Raw genomic sequence first — 20,905 nt, forward strand, 5'->3', positions numbered from 1 at the left:
TTAGCACTTGGTTTGACTGTTTTAGCACTCAGTAACTCCTACTCTTACTGTTTGCAGTGTGGGTCCAGTATAGTTTTCTTGTTTTCTACTATCGTAGGCATTCCCAAACACTGTCCTAGAAGAATTCTAAGTGCATTCATTTTTTCCCCTACTGCATTATAGTTAACCTCCTTATTAGTTGTATCAAACACTAAAAAAAGTACAACCAGAAATTTTAGCTTTCAGCTGCAAGACTACTAATGTTTAGCCCTTGGACTCTACTAAGAATTTTCCTGAAATTTCTAAATTGATATCACTAACTACGATGGTTTTTCAATAAACGTGTTGGAAATCTGCTTTAAAACCATTTCATTTAGACGGGGGTGGGGATCGGAACTGCAAGTCATATTTCTCTATGAGGATATATTATCCCACCCCAACCATTTTCTCAATTTCTATGTATTTGTGGTTAGTTTAATAAAAGCCATTGGATTCTGAGAAATGCTGATACTTAGTTGTGAGAGATCTATGCAAGTAAGGCAGAAAAGCCCAATGCACGAAGTTCTCATTTCTCTGATAGGCTGTGCTAGCCTTCCTTTTCCTGGCTGTGTAAAGCAGTAGCTCACCAGGATGCCAGCTTCTCTCTAGAAGGGTGTGATGCAGGATTGGGGGCCAGCGGGTTTTGTCTCAGACTTTTCTGAGAGTCACCAATTTATTTGGAAGGTTGTCTCTTTTTCACATGATATGGCAGACCTTATAACTCAAAGATCTAGGTATAATCTGGTTTTGAAAACGTGATTGAAATTGTTGTTTTTTAACTTAGCAGGCAGCCTAGGCCACGGGTGGAAAGAAGGGGTAAGTCCTTCCTTGCATGATGATGTGTGCAGGTTTTCCTGACTACTGATTGCTAATTTTCGTATTTGAATTCACATGTGTGATTTCACATCAATAACTTGTGTTTCTGAAATAGACTAACTTGTTAATCAGGAAAGAAACCAGATTTGCTTAAATCTTTTCCAGACTGACATTCTGAAATTCCAAACTGGAAATAACTTCCCAGCGTTTTTGGAAAGGTTCTGAGTACAAAGAACCTAAAATGCCTTTTTGGGGGGGAAATGTCCTTTTTGATGAAAACTTAAAGATTGTGTTTGGTAATTTAAACAGATAAAAATACAGCTTTAAAAAGGCAATTAATGTGTATTTAAGCAAATCTTGTTTTGTTGCTTTTGGTATTTGTGGAAGTAAAAGAGGAATTGATTATACAAAAAGTAACAACTATACATAACTTTGAGTGAATCTACTTCTATCTCAGAATGGATATCTTAACTATACCTACCCTGCCATGGTTTAAAAAAAAAAATCAGTGGTATATATTAAGAATGTCAGTCATGATCTTAGTGTTCAAGTGTCTCACTTGCAGTTATTTGCATGATTAGTCTTGTGTATCTTGGTATCTTGGCTTTTGCTGTGCCAATTCAAAAATATTGTGCTAAAAAAATCTAAACATTCATTGACATCAGTTTTGTTTTGATCAGCTGGTTTTGTGTAGTATTTCTGGGACCAAAAAATTTTAAATACTAACTTTTTAAATATAGAACAGACTCTTGGAACTGGAAAGACAGTGTTTATGGAAGATTTGTGTGCTTCTGTATTTTAAATTCTTCAGGCTGATGATAACGCAGTTTCTAGTGCACATGTTTTTTCTTTATGTTTCTTGACTAGTGTAGCATGTGATGTATTTAAATATTCTCTGCTTCATAATTCTAATATGAATACTATATATTGGTAGACAGGTAAGCTAAATTGTGTATTTTAGTTACTTGGCCTAATCAAGCATAACCAAAGGGATTTTTTTTGTGTACTTTCCTCAAATTAAGCTTAAATAAAAAGGGTGTATTGGTCACATTTCATGTCTTTTGAAAACATAGAGAATTGTGAAGCATGTTCATCTGCCTACACTAGAAAACTAGGGTGCCTATAGGTTGCTCTTTAACTGTAGAATATTTGAGAAACAATTCAGTCTCCTTTTTAACTGTCAAACATTTTGGCACAGTTCATCACTCCAGTTTGTTAATCTCTTGAGAGTAGTCCATTTTTGTTTTTGTTAATGTTCTGGTCATTGGAAACAAAAGAGCTCATAGTTGAGTGATGTAATACAATAACAACATAATATAGTAGTCATTTTGCTTCAAAGAATTTAGATAGCCAAATAACTGCTATTTATTGCTTACCTTTGTGGGGCTTTTGTCTTGCTCTATATGACCATTTCTGCAACAGTGAAGCACATACAATAGAGCACTTATTAACTTAATCCTCCTGCCTTATGCACTCATGAAAAGTAGTGCTTGCTAGATGTTTGAAGATCTTAGGATCCCTGTGCTTAGGGCTCATTGAGTTATTTGTAACATCAGTACTTAGTTCAAGCGATGTACAGTGAGTTTTGGGAGCTAGTAGTATCCAAGCTCCTACTCAACTGAACGTATAATTTGGACTGTCTCCTTAAGTCAGAGGAGATGTGGAACGTAAGACACTTTGAGACATCACCTTGTATAATAGCTTGTTTTATGTTCCTGAAGCTATCTTGTCCTGTGTTAAAGCTACTAATGGTCTCCATATAAGCTTTAAATAAACGTATTTCATTAGAGCTGGTTTGCATTGTGTAGTTTTTCCTTTTAAGTATGTACTGTTGAATATAATTGCTTTCTTCCTTGAACCCTTTTACTCCCTCATTCGTCCAACCCTTGGCTCCCTTATGGTGAACATTTTCCAGTACTCTTACAAGTTTAAACACTGCATTTATTTTAAAAAAGAATTAATTCTTATTGCTTAGACTTTTTATTAGCTAAATGAAGAGGCTCATACAGGTAAGGTACTTGTTGAAGCGGAGTACTTTACTTCATCTCGCAGTGCTAATCCTGTGAAGTTGTCCCTTCTAGCTGCATATTCCCCAACATTGGCCAGCCCTGGTACCACACAGCAGCTCAGAGCACTGCGATATATGCTCATGTCATGGGCATCGTACCACTCGTCGGTCTTTTCATCATAGCACTCAACATTAAAGGTGGTGGTAAAGCCGTTAAAGCCACCCACCACAAACAAGAGGTCGTCTACCACCTCGATGCCGAAATTGCTACGAGGATTAAACATAGTGGGGATCGTGCGCCAAGTGTTAGCCACTGGGCTGTAGGCTTCTGCACTCCTAAGTCGATTAGCTCCATCAAAGCCGCCTACCTGTGGACAGCAACGGGAACATGATTTACTGTTAGCCACTGATTCTGTTCACCCGGGAGGCCCTCTAAGGGGAGGACTAGTGATTTCATACCTCCCTCTTCCACTGTTCCATGGAACAAAACCTTGTCAAATGCTTACCAGTGGTTGTATAATAGAAAATGGAGGGGAATCATTTTTGTTGTGGTACACGATAAACTCACCGCATACACGTGTTCTCCATAAGCAATTACGCCTATTCCACTCCTCCTGCTTCTCATGGGTGCTATGACTGTCCACTGATTACTCTCAGTGTTGTACACTTCTGCTGTAAACAGGCATTCATTGCCATTGAACCCACCACATATGTAGACCTGTGTGAAGACAGTTCAAGATTATTAAAATGGTTACCTCTGGAGTATGAAAAGGTATGTATATGATATGTGGGGGGCACTTTTATACCAGTCTGTGTACTCTGAGTTTCTTTTTTTAAGTTGATTTTAGAGCGAGAGGATGGAGGGAGGGAGAGAAACATCAACCCGCTGCTCCACCCATTCATGCACTCGTTGGTTGACCCAGGGATCAAGCCCAGAACCCTGGCACATCGGGACAATGCTACAACCGACAATGCTACAACCAACCGAGCCACTAGCCAGGGGCACTCTGAGTTTCTTTTTTCCACATGTACATCTATTGCTTTTTATTTATTTTTACTTTTTTTGTGGTTATACTCTCAGAGTTTATTACAGTGAAAGGATACAAATAAAAACTCAGCCAGGGGAAGAGATTCATGGGTCAGAATAAGTAAGAAAAGATAGTTACAAAGGGTCACTTAGTCATTTGATGGAGTTTGAACTGCCAGATACTGCCATTTCTGTTTTCCATCCACCCCCCAAAAGGAAGAGCATTATTCCTGGGCTTGTTTGCTTTCACATCCCGGCCCTCCCCCCTACCCCTCCCCCCCCCCCGTTTTTTTTTACCTTTCCGTAGAGTGTTGTGGCACTCGCGTCACTCCTCTGTTCATGCATGGGGGCAATGAGTGTCCATTGATTGGTCTCTGGCTCGTAACGTTCAGCAGTGTTGAGACGCACGTAGCCATCAAATCCTCCCATGGCATAGATGAAATTGCTGAGGACTGTCACGCTGACATAGCAACGTCTGGAGTGCATCGGGGCTACCTGGTGCCAAGTTTTCTTGACTGGGTCAAAACGTTTAACACTATTGAAATAGTCTACACTGTCGAACCCCCCAATGATATAAACGTAGCCTTTCAAATAGGCTGCCCCGTGGTAGGCACGGGGACTTTCTTCTTCACAAGTGACATTCACCCATCTGTCTGCCCGAGCATCATATGCCTCAATGGCATTGGTGGGGCTCCCACCACTCCAGCCACCAATTGCAAATAGGATGGCATAGGGTAGGCGGGGCCTGGTGAGTGGGTTGGTGAAGTCAGAATTAGAGGGTCCATTCATGTTTAGGTCATACATGGCTTTTAGGGCATTAATGATGACTGGCTTGCATTCCTCACTGTCTTTGACATAGTCATTCATCTTAACATTGTTCATGAAGTACTCGGCATGCATTAGGGCCAGGCGAACCTAAGGAGGAAATGCAGCAAGTCATTTAAAGTGAGGTGAGGAGGCCTGAAAAACCCCTTAGCCCCTTGGTTTACAGCCTGCCTTTGAATTGCAGTGGGGTCATGTTTTGTTTTGTTTTGAAATTTACAACTTAAACACTTTAAATATCTGTTTTTAAGAGGTGGTATACATTTGGATCCTGAGGATGAGCTAGAAAATGATCAGCAAGCTAGCTCATTCCTTGACCACCAGACTATGCTACTAGATCAAAAAAAAAAAAGTTGAAGTAATTTTTCTGTGAATGAATATCTGTCTCTGTATGTAAAATAACACAAATTAACATCAAATGGCTACAACTCCAGTTTCTCTCTTGGGTTTGGGGAAACTCAGAATGGACAAAGGTAAAAAGAAGACTCTAGAATTCTTTTGAAGGCCTTGCCCTCTCCTTCCCCCACAGCCAGGGAGAATTTTGGTCAAAGACTAAAACTGGGGGGTGGAGGGGTGGCAAAATGCCCTGGCTGGTGTGACTCTGCTGGTTGGAGCATCGTCCCGGACACCAAACAGTGGCTGGTTCGATTCCCGGTCAGGGCATACACCCAGGCTGCAGATTCTATCCCCGGTCGTTGTGTGAGCAGGAGGCGACCGACTCACATTGATGCCTCTCTCCCTTCCTCTCTCTAAAAAAGAAAAATAAATATAATAAAAGAATATAACTGGGATAAAAGGAACTAGCCATGCCAAGGGTAAAGAAAATTGCAAGATTCCAGAAACTAGTAGGAGATGCCTTCTCTACAAATATATGTAAATACAGCCCTGGAATCTGTCAAACATCTGAATATAGTTCTTAGGACAACCTGACTGGGATAAATGAATCAAAAGTGGTCAATTAAGCATCCTACAAAAAAAAATAATTAAACTTGACCTTGGGGAGCAAAACTGAAATATGCTGCTTCCTATTTTGGGAGTCATGAGCAATCCATTTCAAAATGGCCTCAAACACAGCGTCTTCTTGTTTGACGTTCAGCTCATCTTTCTCAATGATATCCTTCAGTTCAGTGACTGAGAGCTCCAAAAACTCGGCCGAGACTTTCACCATCTCCTCGAAGTTGTGCAGGATGAACATGTAGGCCTTCTGCCTGAGCTCCGGGCAGTAGTAGTAGTCTGTGAACTTGCAGATGCCGATACAGTTATCCAGACACAGCTCTGACTTGAGGAACTCACAGCAACCCCTCACGATACCCATGATGTTAAACTGGTCCGCAGCAGCCAGCAGCTTCTCCACGTTGTCCGGTGTGATAGGGACGGTCCTGGTATACGCATATTCAATAATCAGTTTCATCATGTCGGGGGAGATGCCAGGAATGTTGTATACCTTCTTTTCAGTGTTGTTCCAGCCACTTGTAAACAAAGCTCTGCAAAAAGGGGAGGAACGAGCCATCACTGAAACATCTCTCTCCAGTTTGCCATGTTCTCCCCACTTTGTGTTGTGGAGAGTTTGGACACTTTCCAAAGAGGGCATTGAAAATAAGTGGGCGGGAGGAAGGAGAGGGGCAGGGCAGGCTGCCTTATACAGTGGGTGAGAGAACCTTCCCAAGAGCTTTGATTTTGGTCACTCTTATCCTCATGCTAACGATAACCTTTTCCCATTTTGTGGATGGAAAAATCGGGTTCTAGAGCTCGGTGTAAGACCCAGGTCTCTTCTGTCTCAACCCCATTGCCCACCAAATTCAAGGAATCTTCAACACATAGCCATAATCTAATCAATTCTATCGCTACCTCCTTGGTCCAAGCCACCACGGTCTCTTGCCTAGATTGGGAGTAACCGCCTAACTGATTGGCTCTTGACACCTCCAGAATTTAGTCTTATCTAAACCACCAGTGTTCCTCTTAAAACCTTCCATTGACTTCCCTTCTTAGAGTAAAATACAAAGTCCTTCCAGGGTGGCTTAAGTGGCATTATTATCTACCGAAGTCCCGTGAGATCTGGGCCAGTCACAGCTCTCTGACGGTAGTTCCTCCCGCCTTCCCCCTCTGTTTCAGCCCTGTTCGCCTTGCGTTCCTTGACTACATCAGAGATGCTTCCACCTTTGGGCTCTACCTGCTGTTCCTTCTGCCTGGAATTCTGCCCAGATCTCTCTCTCTCTCTCCTTCATCCCCTTGCAGTCTTTGCTCAAATGTAACTTTGTCAGCAAAGTGATAACCCCATTTAAAACTGCCATCCACGCTACCTACCTTTTTTTTTCCTTAGCACTTACAATCTGACATGTAGTTTATTTATTTAATGCCTCTTCCCCCTACCAGAAGGTAAGCTTCATGAGAACAGGAATGTTTAGCTCTTTACTCATTGTTTTATTTCCAATACCCACTATAGCGCTGGTCGCAAAACAGGCACTAAATAAATAATTATTGAATAAGTAAGTGACTGCTATTCCACTCTGTAGCTAGGTACTGAACAAGACAGAATTCCCTTCCATAATATATTGTGCTTCCTTTTTCTAGGAGGTCTCAGGGACTATGGGCTTAAAGATAAAATTCTTCTCTAGAGCAGGGGTCTGTAAATACAGCCTCCGAGCCAAATTCCACCCACGCCTTCTTTTTGTACTGCCCACAGGTAAGAATGCTGTTTACATTTTTAAATGGGGTAAAAATGAAATTCAAATTTCAGTGTCCTTTCACTTACTATTGTCTATGGCTGCTTTCCCACTATAGAGGCAGAGTAGAGTAGTTGCATATGACAGAGACTATATGGCCTGCAAAGCTTAAAGTATGTGCTAGCTGGTCTTTTTATAGACCTTGCTGTAGATCACCATGAGAATTTTTAGCAACAGGTGGGACACATTTATCATATCTTGATTGAAATTGATTACCCAAATATTTTCAGCTCATGAACAAAATAGCTCTTCCATTTCCTGGGTTACAATGGTTTGGACACAAACCACACCGCCCCCCCCCCTTTTTTCTCCTGATAAATATTTATGTGGTTCTTCCCCTGCATCCATCCCCCTTTCCATCCCCTCAATCCTTGATAATTTATCACCCTGTTCAAGCTCGTCTCTACGGGATAGGGGGATAGGGGGATAGGGGGATAGGGGGATAGGGGGACAGGGGGATAGGGGGACAGGGGGATAGGGGTGGCCGAAGTGGCATTATTATCTAGGTTTAAGTAGGAAACCCCGTATGGATGCTCAACTTTCCCAAAGGTTGGTTAGAGTGAGAATCAAAGGGAAAAAGCAGCGGGCCCACCAAGAGTTGGTTGAGATCCAATTGAAAATCAGGGGGAAGGGAATCTGGCCCTAGTTGTGCCTCTTCAGATGACAGAGGAGCCAGGCTCCCGGAGCCCCGTGCTGGGACAGTGTCCCTCAGCTTAAGACGGTGGGGTGGGAACCATGAAATGAACCACGTCTGAAATGCACCCAATTCCCCCTCAGGCTTAGCCCGGCAACCCTGCTGTACCTAAAGTAGGAACTGCAGCTACAGAGGATGTTCTTGTGGGCATTGAACTCAAAGCCATTGACCTTGATGACCACGTCGCAGAGCTTGCCCTCCAGCCTGAGCTCGTTGAAGATCTCACAGGTCATCGCACTCATCTTCCTCTCCATGTGAGGTTGGTGGAAACGTGTGGAGGCCGCCTTGTTCTCCATCTCCATGGCACCCTGGGACCAGCCGCGGGAGGCTGTTCTCCGAGGGTGTCGGGGAGGGTTGTGGGGGGCCCCTTCAGCCAGCTGTCGCTCCTTTTCCCTACTACATCTTTCATGTAGGGTCCATCAGGCAGCCCAAGTTCCAGAATCCTGGGCCTGAGTGAGATCACTCTCAGGATTGTGCTCTCAGGTTCTGGAATTCTCTGCAATGGGAAACCAGAGAAGAGGGTCTGGCCCTAGCTGTGCCTCTTCAGAGGAGGAAGGACCCAGGCTACGGGAGCCCAGCGCTTTGACAATGTCCCCAAACTTAAGCTGGTGGGGTGGGGAACATGAAATGAACCAAGCTGTCTGAAATGCGCCCTGTTCCCCCTTAGGCTTAGTCGGGCAACCCTATGACGTCTAAGGTCCCTGTCCTCCTTCCTCCCCGCCCCCCCCCCCCCCCCACCACACACACACCAGGACCGCGACCACCAACACCATGTAAGGGTTTTTATTAGCTCAGGTTCCTGTTGCCCGCTTGGCATCCCTGGGGCATCCATCTGCCTCCTTCCACAGCTCCGCACTGGCCCCCGACACCGCGTTCATGGAAACCAGGCCAGAGGAGGCAGAAGGGAGAAGCAACATGATGAGCTGTCATTCTGGCCCAGCTGTCCAGGCCCCTCCTGCGCTCTGGACACGAGGTAGACACTCAGCATCTTCTGTGAGGCGCGGGCCCAGAAACGCCTTCTGGGTGTTCAACCGCACCCGCCGTGGGGCTCCTGTACCCCCCTCCATCCTGCGGCCCTTTCCTCTGCAAACGAAGCCCGAAGCGACCACGCTTGCTGGGGTTTTTGCTCTAGAAAGAGCGGCACCCAGTCACCCCAACCCCTTGGGACTGTCACCCTCCTCCACACAGAGCCCCCAACAGGGTCATCCCCAGCGCGGGGCGCAGCGGCCCGGGCCCGCCGGCCTCCCAGGCCCCGCCCGCTGCGATCCCGGGTCCGGGGCGGGGACGAGCCTGCGCAGTGCGGCGGCGGGGCGGGCACCCGGCGCGGGGCCGGTGCGGCTGCGGCTGCGAGCACCATGGCGTAAGAGGTGAGGCGGGAGGGGACCGGGCCGCGACGCGCGGGCCCCCGAGCCCCCGGGCGCGCCGAGGCCTCCAGCGGGGCGCCTGGCTCCGCCCCGGCCAGTAGGCGCCCCCAGCCCGGCCGGAGCCCCCGCTCCACCCCCCGCTCCCCTCGGCCCCGCGCGGTGCCGGGGTCAGCCGTTCTCTCGGGTCTCGGGACAGGTGAGCCCCCTGATGAAGGCCACGGTGCTGATGCGGCAGCCCGGGCGGGTGCAGGAGATCGTGGGCGCCCTCCGCAGGGGCGGGCGAGACCGCTTACAGGTACCGCCGGGCGAGGTCGGGCTGGCGCGGGGGGCGGGGGGCGGGAGGGGGGCTGGGGGGCGTCCTGCCCGTGTGCCTTCCCGCGTGGTTGCGGCACCTGCAAGCCCTCAGCCCCTGGAAATGACCCGGCTGGTTCGCCTGTTTGGGGAAGAGCCCACCTGCCCTAAAATTCTCTGTGAGGTCGTGCTGCTGCCTCTGATGAGACAGAAGGCACCACACCAGGCCCTGGGGCCCCTTCTCCAGCCCAGCCCAGCCCAGCCCAGCCCAGCGCAGCGGGCTCCCCAGGACATTGCAGATGTGGAGATGGGTCCTAAAGGACGGGCCAGGGCACTGAGATGGGTGCTATTGAAAGAGCCAACGGGATCGTGATTCTTCAGCATCCGCTCCCCCCCTCCCAGGGTGGGCCTCCGCAGGGTTAGCACTGGACCGACTGCGATTAGTCCTTCCCTCCCCCGGTAGCCCTCCCTGACCCCCCAGGGCTTTGCCCATAGTCTGGTCGCTGAGCCCTGGGACTTCCATCCTCCTCCTCCAGGCTGACGCAGGGCCACACCAGAAGGAACCCATCTAGGCATCATCTCTCTTTTGCATTTTAGGTCATTTCTGATTTTGACAGGACCTTGAGCAGGTTTGCCTATAACGGAAAGCCATGCCCTTCTTCCTACAGTAAGTCACGTACTAGCTTGCTTTGTTGGGCTTGACACGACAATGGCTTCTAAGGGGCGAGTGAAGGGAGCTTTGTGTTTTTGCAGATATCCTGGATAACAGCAAGATCATCAGTGAGGAGTGCCGGGAAAAGGTGAGCGAAGCCCCTTCGTCGCTCAGGATTGCTGTCCCCTGTTACTTCATATGGCTCTTGCTTAGGACCAAAGAGTCCCGAATAGAGACCTTAGAAGTGAGAATTTTTTGTTGTTCTTTCGCTCAGGTGGACCTAGTTTTGATACATTGGGATAGCTTTTCCTTGTTGGCCACGACATGTTGTTACTGGCAGGGGGACCTGCCCCTGGGCGGGTCTGCCTAGGGCCAGCCGAGAGCGTGTGGGTTCTTGACTTAGTGCAGGAAAAATTTCACAACACGAGTGCAGGTGGATTTTAAGGACGTTTATTAAAGCGGGAACAGTGAAACAAGGAGGGGCTGGGGAAATGAGCCTAGGCTGGGCTGCTTGGCTCACAAAGTCAGAGGAAAGGGGGCCTTGGGGAGGTTCAGGGGGTTTGCCCGGGATGAACTGCTGCTGCCCTGGTTGCAAGAAGGGGGAGGGAGGGCCGGAGTGGCAGCCTGAGGCCTCCTGGCACTGGGTCCTTTTATCTCTCTCTCTTTTTATTTTTTATTTTAACAACTGCATTTAATATGGAAAAGTGAAACAAATACACAACAGCATAAACAGCATACCAGAGGCAGCCTTGAAAAAACCATGCTGAAGAGAGAATAATTAGACAACAGGGGGACTATGCCTGGTTTTACCCTAAAGCGTTCATAGTTTTCCTTTTAAACCATATACAAATACAGTAATCTCTGAAGGATTTGGCAAAAGTTTATTTTCTATTTTCAGTCTTTTAAAGTAGACACTGATTTACTTAGAATGAAGCTGAGTCTCAGAGCACGCAAAAAAATGAACACAAATGAGCCTAAATGCAGCAATCCCGAGTGGGGACAAGGAAGGTGCTTTAGCAGGTGTCCTAGGTGCATCATCTATGTGGTCACTACAGTCACCGCCCTGCCCCAGCACGCAGGCCATTGTCTGCACTGCACAGGGCCCGGCCTGTGCCCTGGGCCCTATCACACACACATCAGAACAGCTAACAGTGAAGCGTGGTCTTCACAGACACCTGCATCCACATACAGGGTGCCCTACAGCAGTGTGAATGTAAGGCCCACATGTTTATTTGGGATAAACTATTTATGGAGTCACTTTAATAACATTATTCATTCTTTCAAAATAGGGAGAATTTTAACTGAATTAAGGTTACAGATAATTAAAATACATACATCATGACTAGCATGGTAAAATTATTTATACTCATATTTATAATGTCAAAGAAAAGTTACCACCACATTATTCCAGTAGTATTAGTGTGACATGCTCATTGATTGATCCCACAGGTAGGGTTGGTTCTAGGTTGGTTCTAGGAATCTTAGGGAGGGTTTCAGCAGAATATTCATCACTTTTCTGGGTGTGCTCCTTCAGGGTCGCGGTCTCCACTGATCAGTGTCAGGCAGGGCGCCTGTTCATTATTGCAGCTGGTCCTGGTGTCCCCGCCCCCCTGGTTTTGCTGCTTTTCTGGGTCTGGAGCTGAAATATAACTGAGGCCTAGATGTTCTCTCTAGGGAGGCGACCTTCTGTTTCTGCTGTAAATTGCTCTTCAGTTTGTTCAGCTGTCTGTTCCCTATTCCACTTGTCCTGGCTTCCTGGCCTGTCTCAGTATGACAGTTGATAGTTGGAGTATGGACATGATGCTCACAGTTAGCTAGAGAGTATACAAGAGACTTCGCTGTTATTTAACCCCACAACTTCAAGAGGGGACCAGAACCATTATTGTCTCCACCTAACAGATGAGAAAGCAGGTTTGGAGAGTAGAGCAACGTACCCCAGGACACACAGCAGGACACAGAGCTTGGCTTCCCGTAGATCAGATTCTGTCCCAGACTCTTCCCACTACATTTGCTCTCTCCTTGATAATCATTTTCCTGGTAAGGCACCCGGTGTTGAGAAAGACATCTGAATTAATGTCAGTACACAGCCACTCCCCTTTCCATAAGATACATACAGATATTCTAAAGCGATCCCTCTGTAGCTTTGGAGTTCATTTATTTCGTCCCGTGTTCTTCCTGTCAGGGTCCTCTTTGCCAGAGCAGAGCCGTGCTAACGGCACGTTTCTCTGTAGGTTGCTGAGCTCTTTCTGCTGAAGAGCTACATCGTTTAGTTCCCCTACTGTATGAAAGTCACTAAATCGCATACGAAGTAGTCTGTCGGTCTGTCGTATCGATTAGCTCTCCCAGTACTCTGTCAGGATTACTCAGGATTAAGATGGGCAGTAGAGCCCAGCCGGTGTGATTCAGCTGGTTGCGCGCCATCCCATGTACCAAGAGGTCACTGGTTTGATTCCAGTCAAGGCACATGCCTAGGTTGTGGGCTTGCTCCCAGGAGGGGTCATGCAGGAGGCAGCTGATCAATGTTTCTCTCTCATTGATGTTTTCCTCTCTCTTTCTCTAAAAAACAAACAAAATCAAAACATATTTTTTAAAGTTTATTAATAATTATTGGTTGTTTACCTGAAATTCATGAAAAAAACAAACAAAAGCTGGGCAGTGGATTATAGATTGTTCTTATATTTCTTTTTTTTTTAATATTTTATTGATTTTTTACAGAGAGAAAGGGAGAAGGATAAAGAGTTAGAGACATCGATGAGAGAGAAACATCGATCAGCTGCCTCCTGCACACCCCCTACTGGGGATGTGCCCGAAACCAAAGTACATGCCCTTGACCGGAATTGAATCTAGGACCCTTCAGTCCGTAGGCTGACGCTCTATCCACTGAGCCAAACCGGTTAGGGCTTGTTCTTATATTTCTAAAACCTGTCTTTTGGGATGCCACTTTTAGTTTAAGGTAGGCTCCACCACTGGTAGCTTTTAGCAAGTCACTTTTTTTCTTAATCTTCACCTTAGTACATGCTTAGAGAGAGGAAGGGGGAGAGAGATACAGTACATCGATGTGAGAGAGAAACATATGTTGGTTGCCTTACATATGTGCCCTGACAGATACAGATTCTACAGAGAAACTGACCAGGGGTCGAACCCACAGCCCAGGTACGTGCCCTGACTGGTAATCAAACCGGCAACCTTTCGGTGCACAGGATTACACCCAACCAACTGAGCCACTCTGGCTGGGCTAGCGAGTCACTTTTTTTGGTTCCTTGAATACCTGATTTATCAACTTCCAGGAAGCTGTGCCCTCTAGGTTTGATTGTCCTCTCTCGGATAAAGAAACTGGAGAAAACTAAATTTTTTGGTGTTGATGGGCTCCTGAAAAAATTAATAAAGCAAAGTTTATATATGAAATCTTTTTCTTCTTTTTTTGTTAATCCTCACCCAAGGATATTTTTCCCCATTGATTTTCAGAGAGAATGGAAGGGAGGGGGAAAGACAGCGAGAGAAATATTGATGTGAGAAAGACACATTGATTGGTTGCTTCCAGCACATGCCCTGACCGGGGTCGGGGATCCAGCCTGCAGCCAAGGCACCTGCTCTTGACCAGAATCGAACCCATGACCCTTCAATCTACGGGCCGACACTCCAACCACTGAGCAAAACCAACTAGGGCAGCGGTTGCCCACCAGTGGTCCGTGAGGTCCAGAAGGTTGACCGCTGTGCTAGGGCATTTATTTAGTTATTATTTTTTAAATATATTTTTATTGATTTCAGAGAGAAAGGGAAAGGGAGAGAGATAGAAACATCAATGATCAGGGAGAATCATTGGCTGCATCCTGCACACCCCATACTGGGGATTGAACCTGCAACCCAGGCACGTGCCCTTGAATGGAATTGAACCCGGGACCCTTCAGTCTGCAGGCCGAAACTCTATCCGCTGAGCCAAATCTGTCAGGGCAGGAGCTTTCGGTTTGGTCAGTGTGCGATCTTTGCATTTAACCCATATATATATATGTATATATATACACACACACACACACACACACACACACACTTTTTTTTCATTATTGATTTCAGAGAGGAAGGGAGAGGGAGAGATAGAAACATCAATGAGAGAGAATCATGGATCAGCTGCCTCCTACATCCCCCCTTCTGGGGATTGAGCCCGCAACCTGGGCATGTGCCCCGACCAGGAATCGAACCGTGACCTCCTGGTTCATAGATCACAAATCAAGCACTGAGCCACGCCCACCGGGCTGATTTGTCTTCTTGTGCTGGACAGTAGGACTTGGCTGGGGAAAACCTGAGGGACTAATGGCTTTTCTCTTCCTTTGGGTGCCCAGCTGAAAGCGCTCCTTCACCAGTATTACCCGATTGAGATTGACCCACGCCGGACCGCCAAAGAGAAGTCACCGCATATGGTGGAGTGGTGAGTGGTGGTGAAAGCCCTGGCCCTGCGGGGGTCTGTCCAGGCGGGGGCCTGGTTTTCCTGAGCTCTGATGAGATGACAGACTTCCTTACCTTACTGGACGCTTAACTGAATGCCACAGGCCCAGCTAGTAGAACAAATTGTCCAGACACACCTGGAGCTGCCTGTGACCGCTGCTGGTGGTGGCCCACCAGGCGTCCTCAAGGGAGTTAGAAGCCCCTTGGTGTGGGGGAGTCAGTGCTCTGGGGAGACAACCTTCCTATGAAACCAGTACCACTGCACAGAGCCCCAGTGCTCCAAGGGGCTCCCGGAGGAAGGGGTTCAGAAGAGCTTTGACTTCAGCAGTTAACTCACCTGCCTCCTGTCTCTCACTTGTGCTGCTTATTGATTCTAGAGCGAGGGGACGGGGGAGAGGGTGAGAACATGGATTGGTTATCTTTATTTTTTTAATGTTTTTATTGATTTTTAAATAGGGAGGAAGGGAGAGGGAGAGAGAGAGAGAAACGTCAATGAGAGAGACACATCTATCGGCTGCCTCCTGCACACCTCCTACTGGGGATGGAGCCTACAATCCAGGCATGTGCCCTGACTGGGAATCGAACCCAGAACCTCTTGGTCCATGGGACAATGCTCAATCTCCTGAGCCACGCCAGCCAGGCTCCATTGGTTATTTTCTGTACATACCCTGACCGGGGCTCGAACCCGCAACCCAGGTATGTGCCCTGACCGGGAAATGAAACTGCAGCCTTAGGTATCCAGGGTGAAGCTCCAGCCAACGGAGCCGCGAGGGCCGGGCGCTCCCTCCCTTTCTAAGGACAGCCAGGGTTCTCCAGGAAACGGTTCTGTGGAAACAGATGAGGCCACCTCCATTGTCAATCCTTCCAGAGGGGACTCGGCCCTGAAAAGGGAAAAGTCGTTTTACTGATCTGAATTGGGGGTTTGTGGGGGGTTTGTTTCTAGGTGGACCAAAGCACACGATCTCCTGTGTCAGCAGAAGATTCAGAAGTCTCAGATAGCCCAGGTGGTCAGAGAGTCCAACGCAATGCTTAGGTAAGCTGCGTGCTCTGGGGAACATTTGAAACTGGTTTGCTCACAAAAGGAGGCTGGAAGCCCTACCCGGTTTGGCTCAGTGGATAGAGCGTCGGCCTGCAGACTGAAGGGTCCCAGGTTCGATTCCGGTCAAGGGCATGTACCTTGGTTGCGGGCACATCCCCAGTAGGGGATGCGCGAGAGGCAGCTGGTCGATGTTTCTCTCTCATCGATGTTTCTAGCTCTCTATCCTTCTCCCTTCCTCTCTGTAAAGGATCAATAAAACATATTAAAAAAAAAGTTGATTAGATTCATTTAAAAAAAAAAAACACAAAAGGAGGCTGGAAGAGGGGCGAGGGGAGTTAGATGCTGGGAGAGTTAGAAGAGACCTGGCGCCATGAAGTGGGGAAGGTTTTGCTTTCCCTCTCTGGCTATGGCTAAAGAACTTTCTACCCTTGGGTACTGCCTAGGAAGTAGTCTGCTGGTAGTGTATGTATTGTTCTACACCATTTTTAAAATTTTATTTTTACTTATTTACTTTTTAAATATATGTTTATTATTTCAGAGAGGAAGGGAGAGGGAGAGAGAGATAGAAACATCAATGATGACAGAATCATTGATCGGCTGCCTCCTGCATGCCCCACACTGGGAATTGAGCCCACACCTGGGCATGTGCCCTGACCGGGAATCTAACCGGCAACCTTTCCCAGCATGGGACGATGCCCGATCAGCTGAGCCACAGCAGCCAGGGCCGTGCCATTGTATATAAGGGACTTGAGCAGCCTTGGATGTTGGTATCCATGGGGGTCTTAGAACCAATCCCCCAAAGTTTTGGGGGCATCACAAGTTGTACGTGGATTTTCTATTGCACAGGGGTCAGCACCTCTTACCCCTGTGTTACTCAGGGTTCAATTGTAGTACAGAAACAAAAACAAAAAAATATGAGCCTGTTCATATGACGTTCAGGGACAGGCAAAGCCAATCAGTGGTGATATGAAGTCAAAATAGGGAAGGATGGCGTTGACTGGGAGGAACACGAGGGAACATTGATTGATCTGGTTGGTAATGACATGGGTGTATACATAGGTCAATATTAATTGAGCTGAACACTTTAGTGCACTTTAACCACTTACTTTATGTATTTTATACCTCAATGGAAAATTTTTTAATCTAAAAATATATAACCCAAATAGAAAATACAGAGCAGTAACAGAGGCAGTGCCATTTCAGAATCCCTTCATCTCTTTCCAGGGAGGGATACAAGGCGTTCTTCAACACCCTCTACCAAAATAACATCCCCCTCTTCATCTTCTCCGCCGGCATCGGTGACATCCTGGAGGAAATTATCCGGCAGATGAAAGTGTTCCACCCCAACATCCACATTGTGTCCAACTACATGGATTTTGACGAAGATGTGAGCCAGATCTCCTTTGGGCTGGGAATGGACATGGGGTGGGAACCACCAGCCAGGGCACTTCACCCTGAACAGTAACCCCAGCCTGGGAGGAGAGGGAGCGGAAGGCGTGCTGGCTTCTGTGTCCTTGGGCAGTATTTCTCTGTTTATTTATGCCTCTAAAGACCCTTACTTTTGAAGGACCTGCTCTTTGGTGTTTGGCCAACAGCTCTCTGCCCTGGGGTCAGCCAGGCCCCATGTCACTGTCACGGTCACGCGCCATCCTGGCTACTCCAGGGGTTGGACTTGTTTTTCTAGGGCCAGAGGTGGGCTGCTCCGACTCACCCACGTTCTAACTTTTTCCCCTTAAAACCAGTGGCCGGAATCTCCATGCCTTTGAACTGTGGTTAGGACGTGGCCTGCAGCGAAGGCTTGGCACACACGTGGCCTGAACTGTGCTTGTATCACAGGCTTCACGCTTCCACCGGAGTAGGTGACCAACAATACTTGATGGCTCCTGGTCGTTTAAAAGTTTAAACCAGGGATTATAAACGTTATAACCTGTGGCGTGATGGGCTATACGACCTCTGTGGCAACTGCTCCGCCCCGCTGTGCGGAAAAGCAGCCACAGAAAGATGTAAACCAGTGGGCATGGCTGTGTGCCAGCAAAACTTCATTTACGAAAATAGGCCACGTTCGACCCACAGGCTCTACACTGCCGACTCCTAGCTTAGACGACAGTGAGGTTTGGGTGTTTTCTGTGGCTTTCAGAGTTCCCTTGTCTCTGTGACAGAGGCCGTGGTAAACTGGTGCTGGCCGGGTCCCCGTAGCCCTCCTGTCGGTCTCTCTTCTTGGTCCTTTAGGGTTTCCTACAGGGATTCAAGGGCCAGCTCATACACACTTACAACAAGAACAGCTCCGTGTGCAAGGACTCCAGTTACTTCCAGCAGCTTCAGGGCAAAACCAACGTTGTCCTGCTGGGGGACACCATGGGGGACCTCACCATGGCCGACGGGGTCCCGGGTGTGGAGAACATCCTCAAGATCGGCTTCCTGAATGACAAGGTGGGTAGGGGCCAGGGCTTCCTCCTTCACGGCCTGCTTCCCCTTCCGTTTCCGTGAACGTGCTTTTCGAGCCGAGCACCTTCTGTGTGCTGCACACGGCGCTCGGTGTTGGAGGTACAGAGGTAAGACACAAGGCCTGTTCTTCAGGAGCAGATTCCGAACCTCGTAGGGAAACGAGACGGCCAGCGATGAACGAGTTCAGAGGCAGAGTGAAGCCAGGCGCCCCCACTGGCTGAGTGCTCACCATGTGCAGGGACATGAACCCGTTCAGTCCTTACAGCAGCCTTTGAGGTAGTGACTGTTAGACCATTTTGCAGACGAGGAAACAGGCGAGGAGGGTAAGTAACTGGCCCGGGTGACATAGTTGAGGAAGCGGCAGGGCTGATCGCCGTCCTCCTAAATCATACCTGTCAGGCCTAATGGAGATGGCAGATGTCCAGGTTTTAGGATGGGGGTTCCCAGTGCAGAGAAGAAAGATACTAGAACAGAGGCCGACGGGTGAAAACAGGACGGTCATCGAGGGCCACAGCGAGGTATCGGATGGAAGGCCACTAGTCCTCACCCTCAGCCAGCACGTGCCTGAGTTCCCCGCGTGCTGGAGCCTGTGGAAATCCAGTCCACGTAGATTAGTGGTAACATCTGGCTTTTAAATTTTAATCCTTGTTACTGTCCTCTTGACCCCAGAGTTTATTGTGGCCGCCTGTGCCCATTGCCATGTGTGTCTCCAAAAGGCAGGCCCTGTGACCTTGAACTCCTCTAGGGGATCTGTGGCTTGAACGCACGCCTCCCCCAACTCCAGGTGCCTGAGAGGCAGCGGCAGTGGGCAGAGGCGGGGCATTTCAGGGACCCTCCGTCTCCCCTCCCCGGCAGGTGGAGGAGCAGCGGGAGCGCTACATGGCCTCCTATGACATTGTGCTGGAGAAGGACGAGACGCTGGACGTGGTCAACGGGCTGCTGCAGCACATCCTGCACCAGGGGGACTGGGTGGAGATGCAGGGCTCCTGAGTGCGCAGGCGCGGCCTGTCTGCAGGCGGAGACACGGGGGGAGCCTCCGTGGGGGCTGCTCTGCGGTGAGCCTGGTGTGTACAGAGGGCAGCTCAGGACATCCACAAGCTGCTGGGTCCGCGCCCTCCCCTCCCCTTTCCCTGGCACATTCCTGTGAGTCCTCCAAGGCCGGAGGGAGGCCCTGGCAGGTGGGAGGCAGCTAAAGCCACTTCCAGCAGCTTCAGGGCAAAACCAGCCTGAATCGGACCTGCAGGCTGTTTGCATCCCGGGGGTCATTTGGTCCAGGATTCGTTTTTTGGTGTTTTTTCAAAAATGTTTAACATGGGATGCTGTTCTTCAAACAAATCGAATGTGTAAAGTAGATAAAAATAAAAGGAGAAACCAGAGCTGTTCTGATTTCGGGGTTGCGGGGGCAGAGCCTGTACCCTTAGGTCCTGGAGGTGCAGGAGCCTTCCAGAAGCCGCTAGGGCTCCACAGAACACGATTTGGAAACCACTGAATGAGCCCCGAAGACCCTCTGAGCACAGGCTGAATATGTCTGTGGGCGTCCGGGTGGCAGGCAGGCAGGGTGTGTTTCTGACCTGGAGTGGTTTGACTTTATGCTGATGCAGCTGTTAAACTGGAAATTCAGTTGGGTTTGGCCAACCCTGTGTGCAGAGCCCCTTTAGAAGTCCCCACAGGGATCCATTTGGGTGTCGATTTTCCGATGACCTTGATTCCTTCCTTCCTCCTCTTGGGGGTCCAGGGCCACTAAAATGGATGATGTAAGTGGCGGGGGGGGGCGGGTTTTGGGACCGGGGACCTGAAGGGAGAAGTCGCTCTGTGGCAAAGTAAACTAGAAGTGGTTTATGTTCTGTTGTCTTGTATTGTTGGGTGTTCTTCAAAGGTTTTTTCCCTTCTCCCCTCCCTGTTGACTTGGTCAAGAACTAGCTGAGCCCGGCCAGCATGGCTCAGTGCTTGAGCATCAACCTATGAACCGTGAGGTCATGGTTCAAGTCTGGTCAGGCCTGGCTTGCGGCTCGATCCCCAGTAGGGGGGCATGTAGGAGGCAGCCAGTCAGATTCTCTCTCATCATCATCGATGTTTCTATCTCTCCCTCTTCCTTCCTCTCTGAAATCAATAAAAATATTTTTTAAAAAGGAACTAATTGAATTCTCTCTGGGGTACCTTTTGAAGAAAATGTAGACCCACCACTTTACCTGGTGTTTTCTTAGCCTGTTCTCGGAGAAATTCGGTCCCTCGCCCTTCCCGTGGGTGCCTGGCTGTTGGAAACATGTTTACCTGTCGATCTGAAGGGGAAGGTCTTGGGGCTGTGGGTGAATCCTGCTGTGGTACCTCTCGTGTGCGCCATTAAACCTCACAGTGACCCGGCCGGTCTAGGTGGCCAAGAAAGGGCCAGCAACTTGCCCATTCCCCGTAGTGAGGGGCTAGAGCGAGGGTGGGGTGTTTCTGGCCAAAGCTGGGCCTGCATCCTGCTGCCCGCACATGGGCCCCGTTAGGTTTGGGCGAGGAGAGGTTCTCTCTAAGGCTGAGTCTGTAGCCAGGGTCAGACCCTGAGGTGCCTCTAGGATGCTCT

The 20,905-nt window shown here is 48.5% G+C and overlaps 2 protein-coding genes across 2 annotated transcripts; one reads left to right on the forward strand and one right to left on the reverse strand.

Moving 5' to 3' along the window:
• Positions 1–2,782: 2,782 nt before the first annotated feature.
• On the reverse strand, positions 2,783–8,812 carry KLHL10 (kelch like family member 10). The gene is made up of 5 exons (XM_006092407.3): positions 8,217–8,812; positions 5,686–6,175; positions 4,167–4,784; positions 3,411–3,560; positions 2,783–3,210 (listed from the first exon to the last, which is right to left on the reverse strand). The coding sequence occupies exons 1-5, from the start codon at positions 8,408–8,410 to the stop codon at positions 2,836–2,838; spliced, it is 1,827 nt and encodes a 608-aa protein (XP_006092469.1). The 5' UTR covers positions 8,411–8,812; the 3' UTR covers positions 2,783–2,835.
• Positions 8,813–8,984: 172 nt separating this feature from the next.
• NT5C3B (5'-nucleotidase, cytosolic IIIB) lies at positions 8,985–19,465 on the forward strand. The gene is made up of 9 exons (XM_006092409.3): positions 8,985–9,081; positions 9,481–9,767; positions 10,361–10,430; positions 10,517–10,563; positions 14,753–14,838; positions 15,799–15,888; positions 17,119–17,281; positions 18,124–18,324; positions 19,195–19,465. The coding sequence occupies exons 1-9, from the start codon at positions 8,985–8,987 to the stop codon at positions 19,327–19,329; spliced, it is 1,176 nt and encodes a 391-aa protein (XP_006092471.2). The 3' UTR covers positions 19,330–19,465.
• The last annotated feature ends 1,440 nt before the right edge of the window (positions 19,466–20,905 follow it).

This window comes from Myotis lucifugus, unplaced genomic scaffold (genome assembly GCF_000147115.1).
Source record: "Myotis lucifugus unplaced genomic scaffold, Myoluc2.0 scaffold_100, whole genome shotgun sequence".
Classification (NCBI taxonomy): Eukaryota; Metazoa; Chordata; class Mammalia; order Chiroptera; family Vespertilionidae; genus Myotis; species Myotis lucifugus.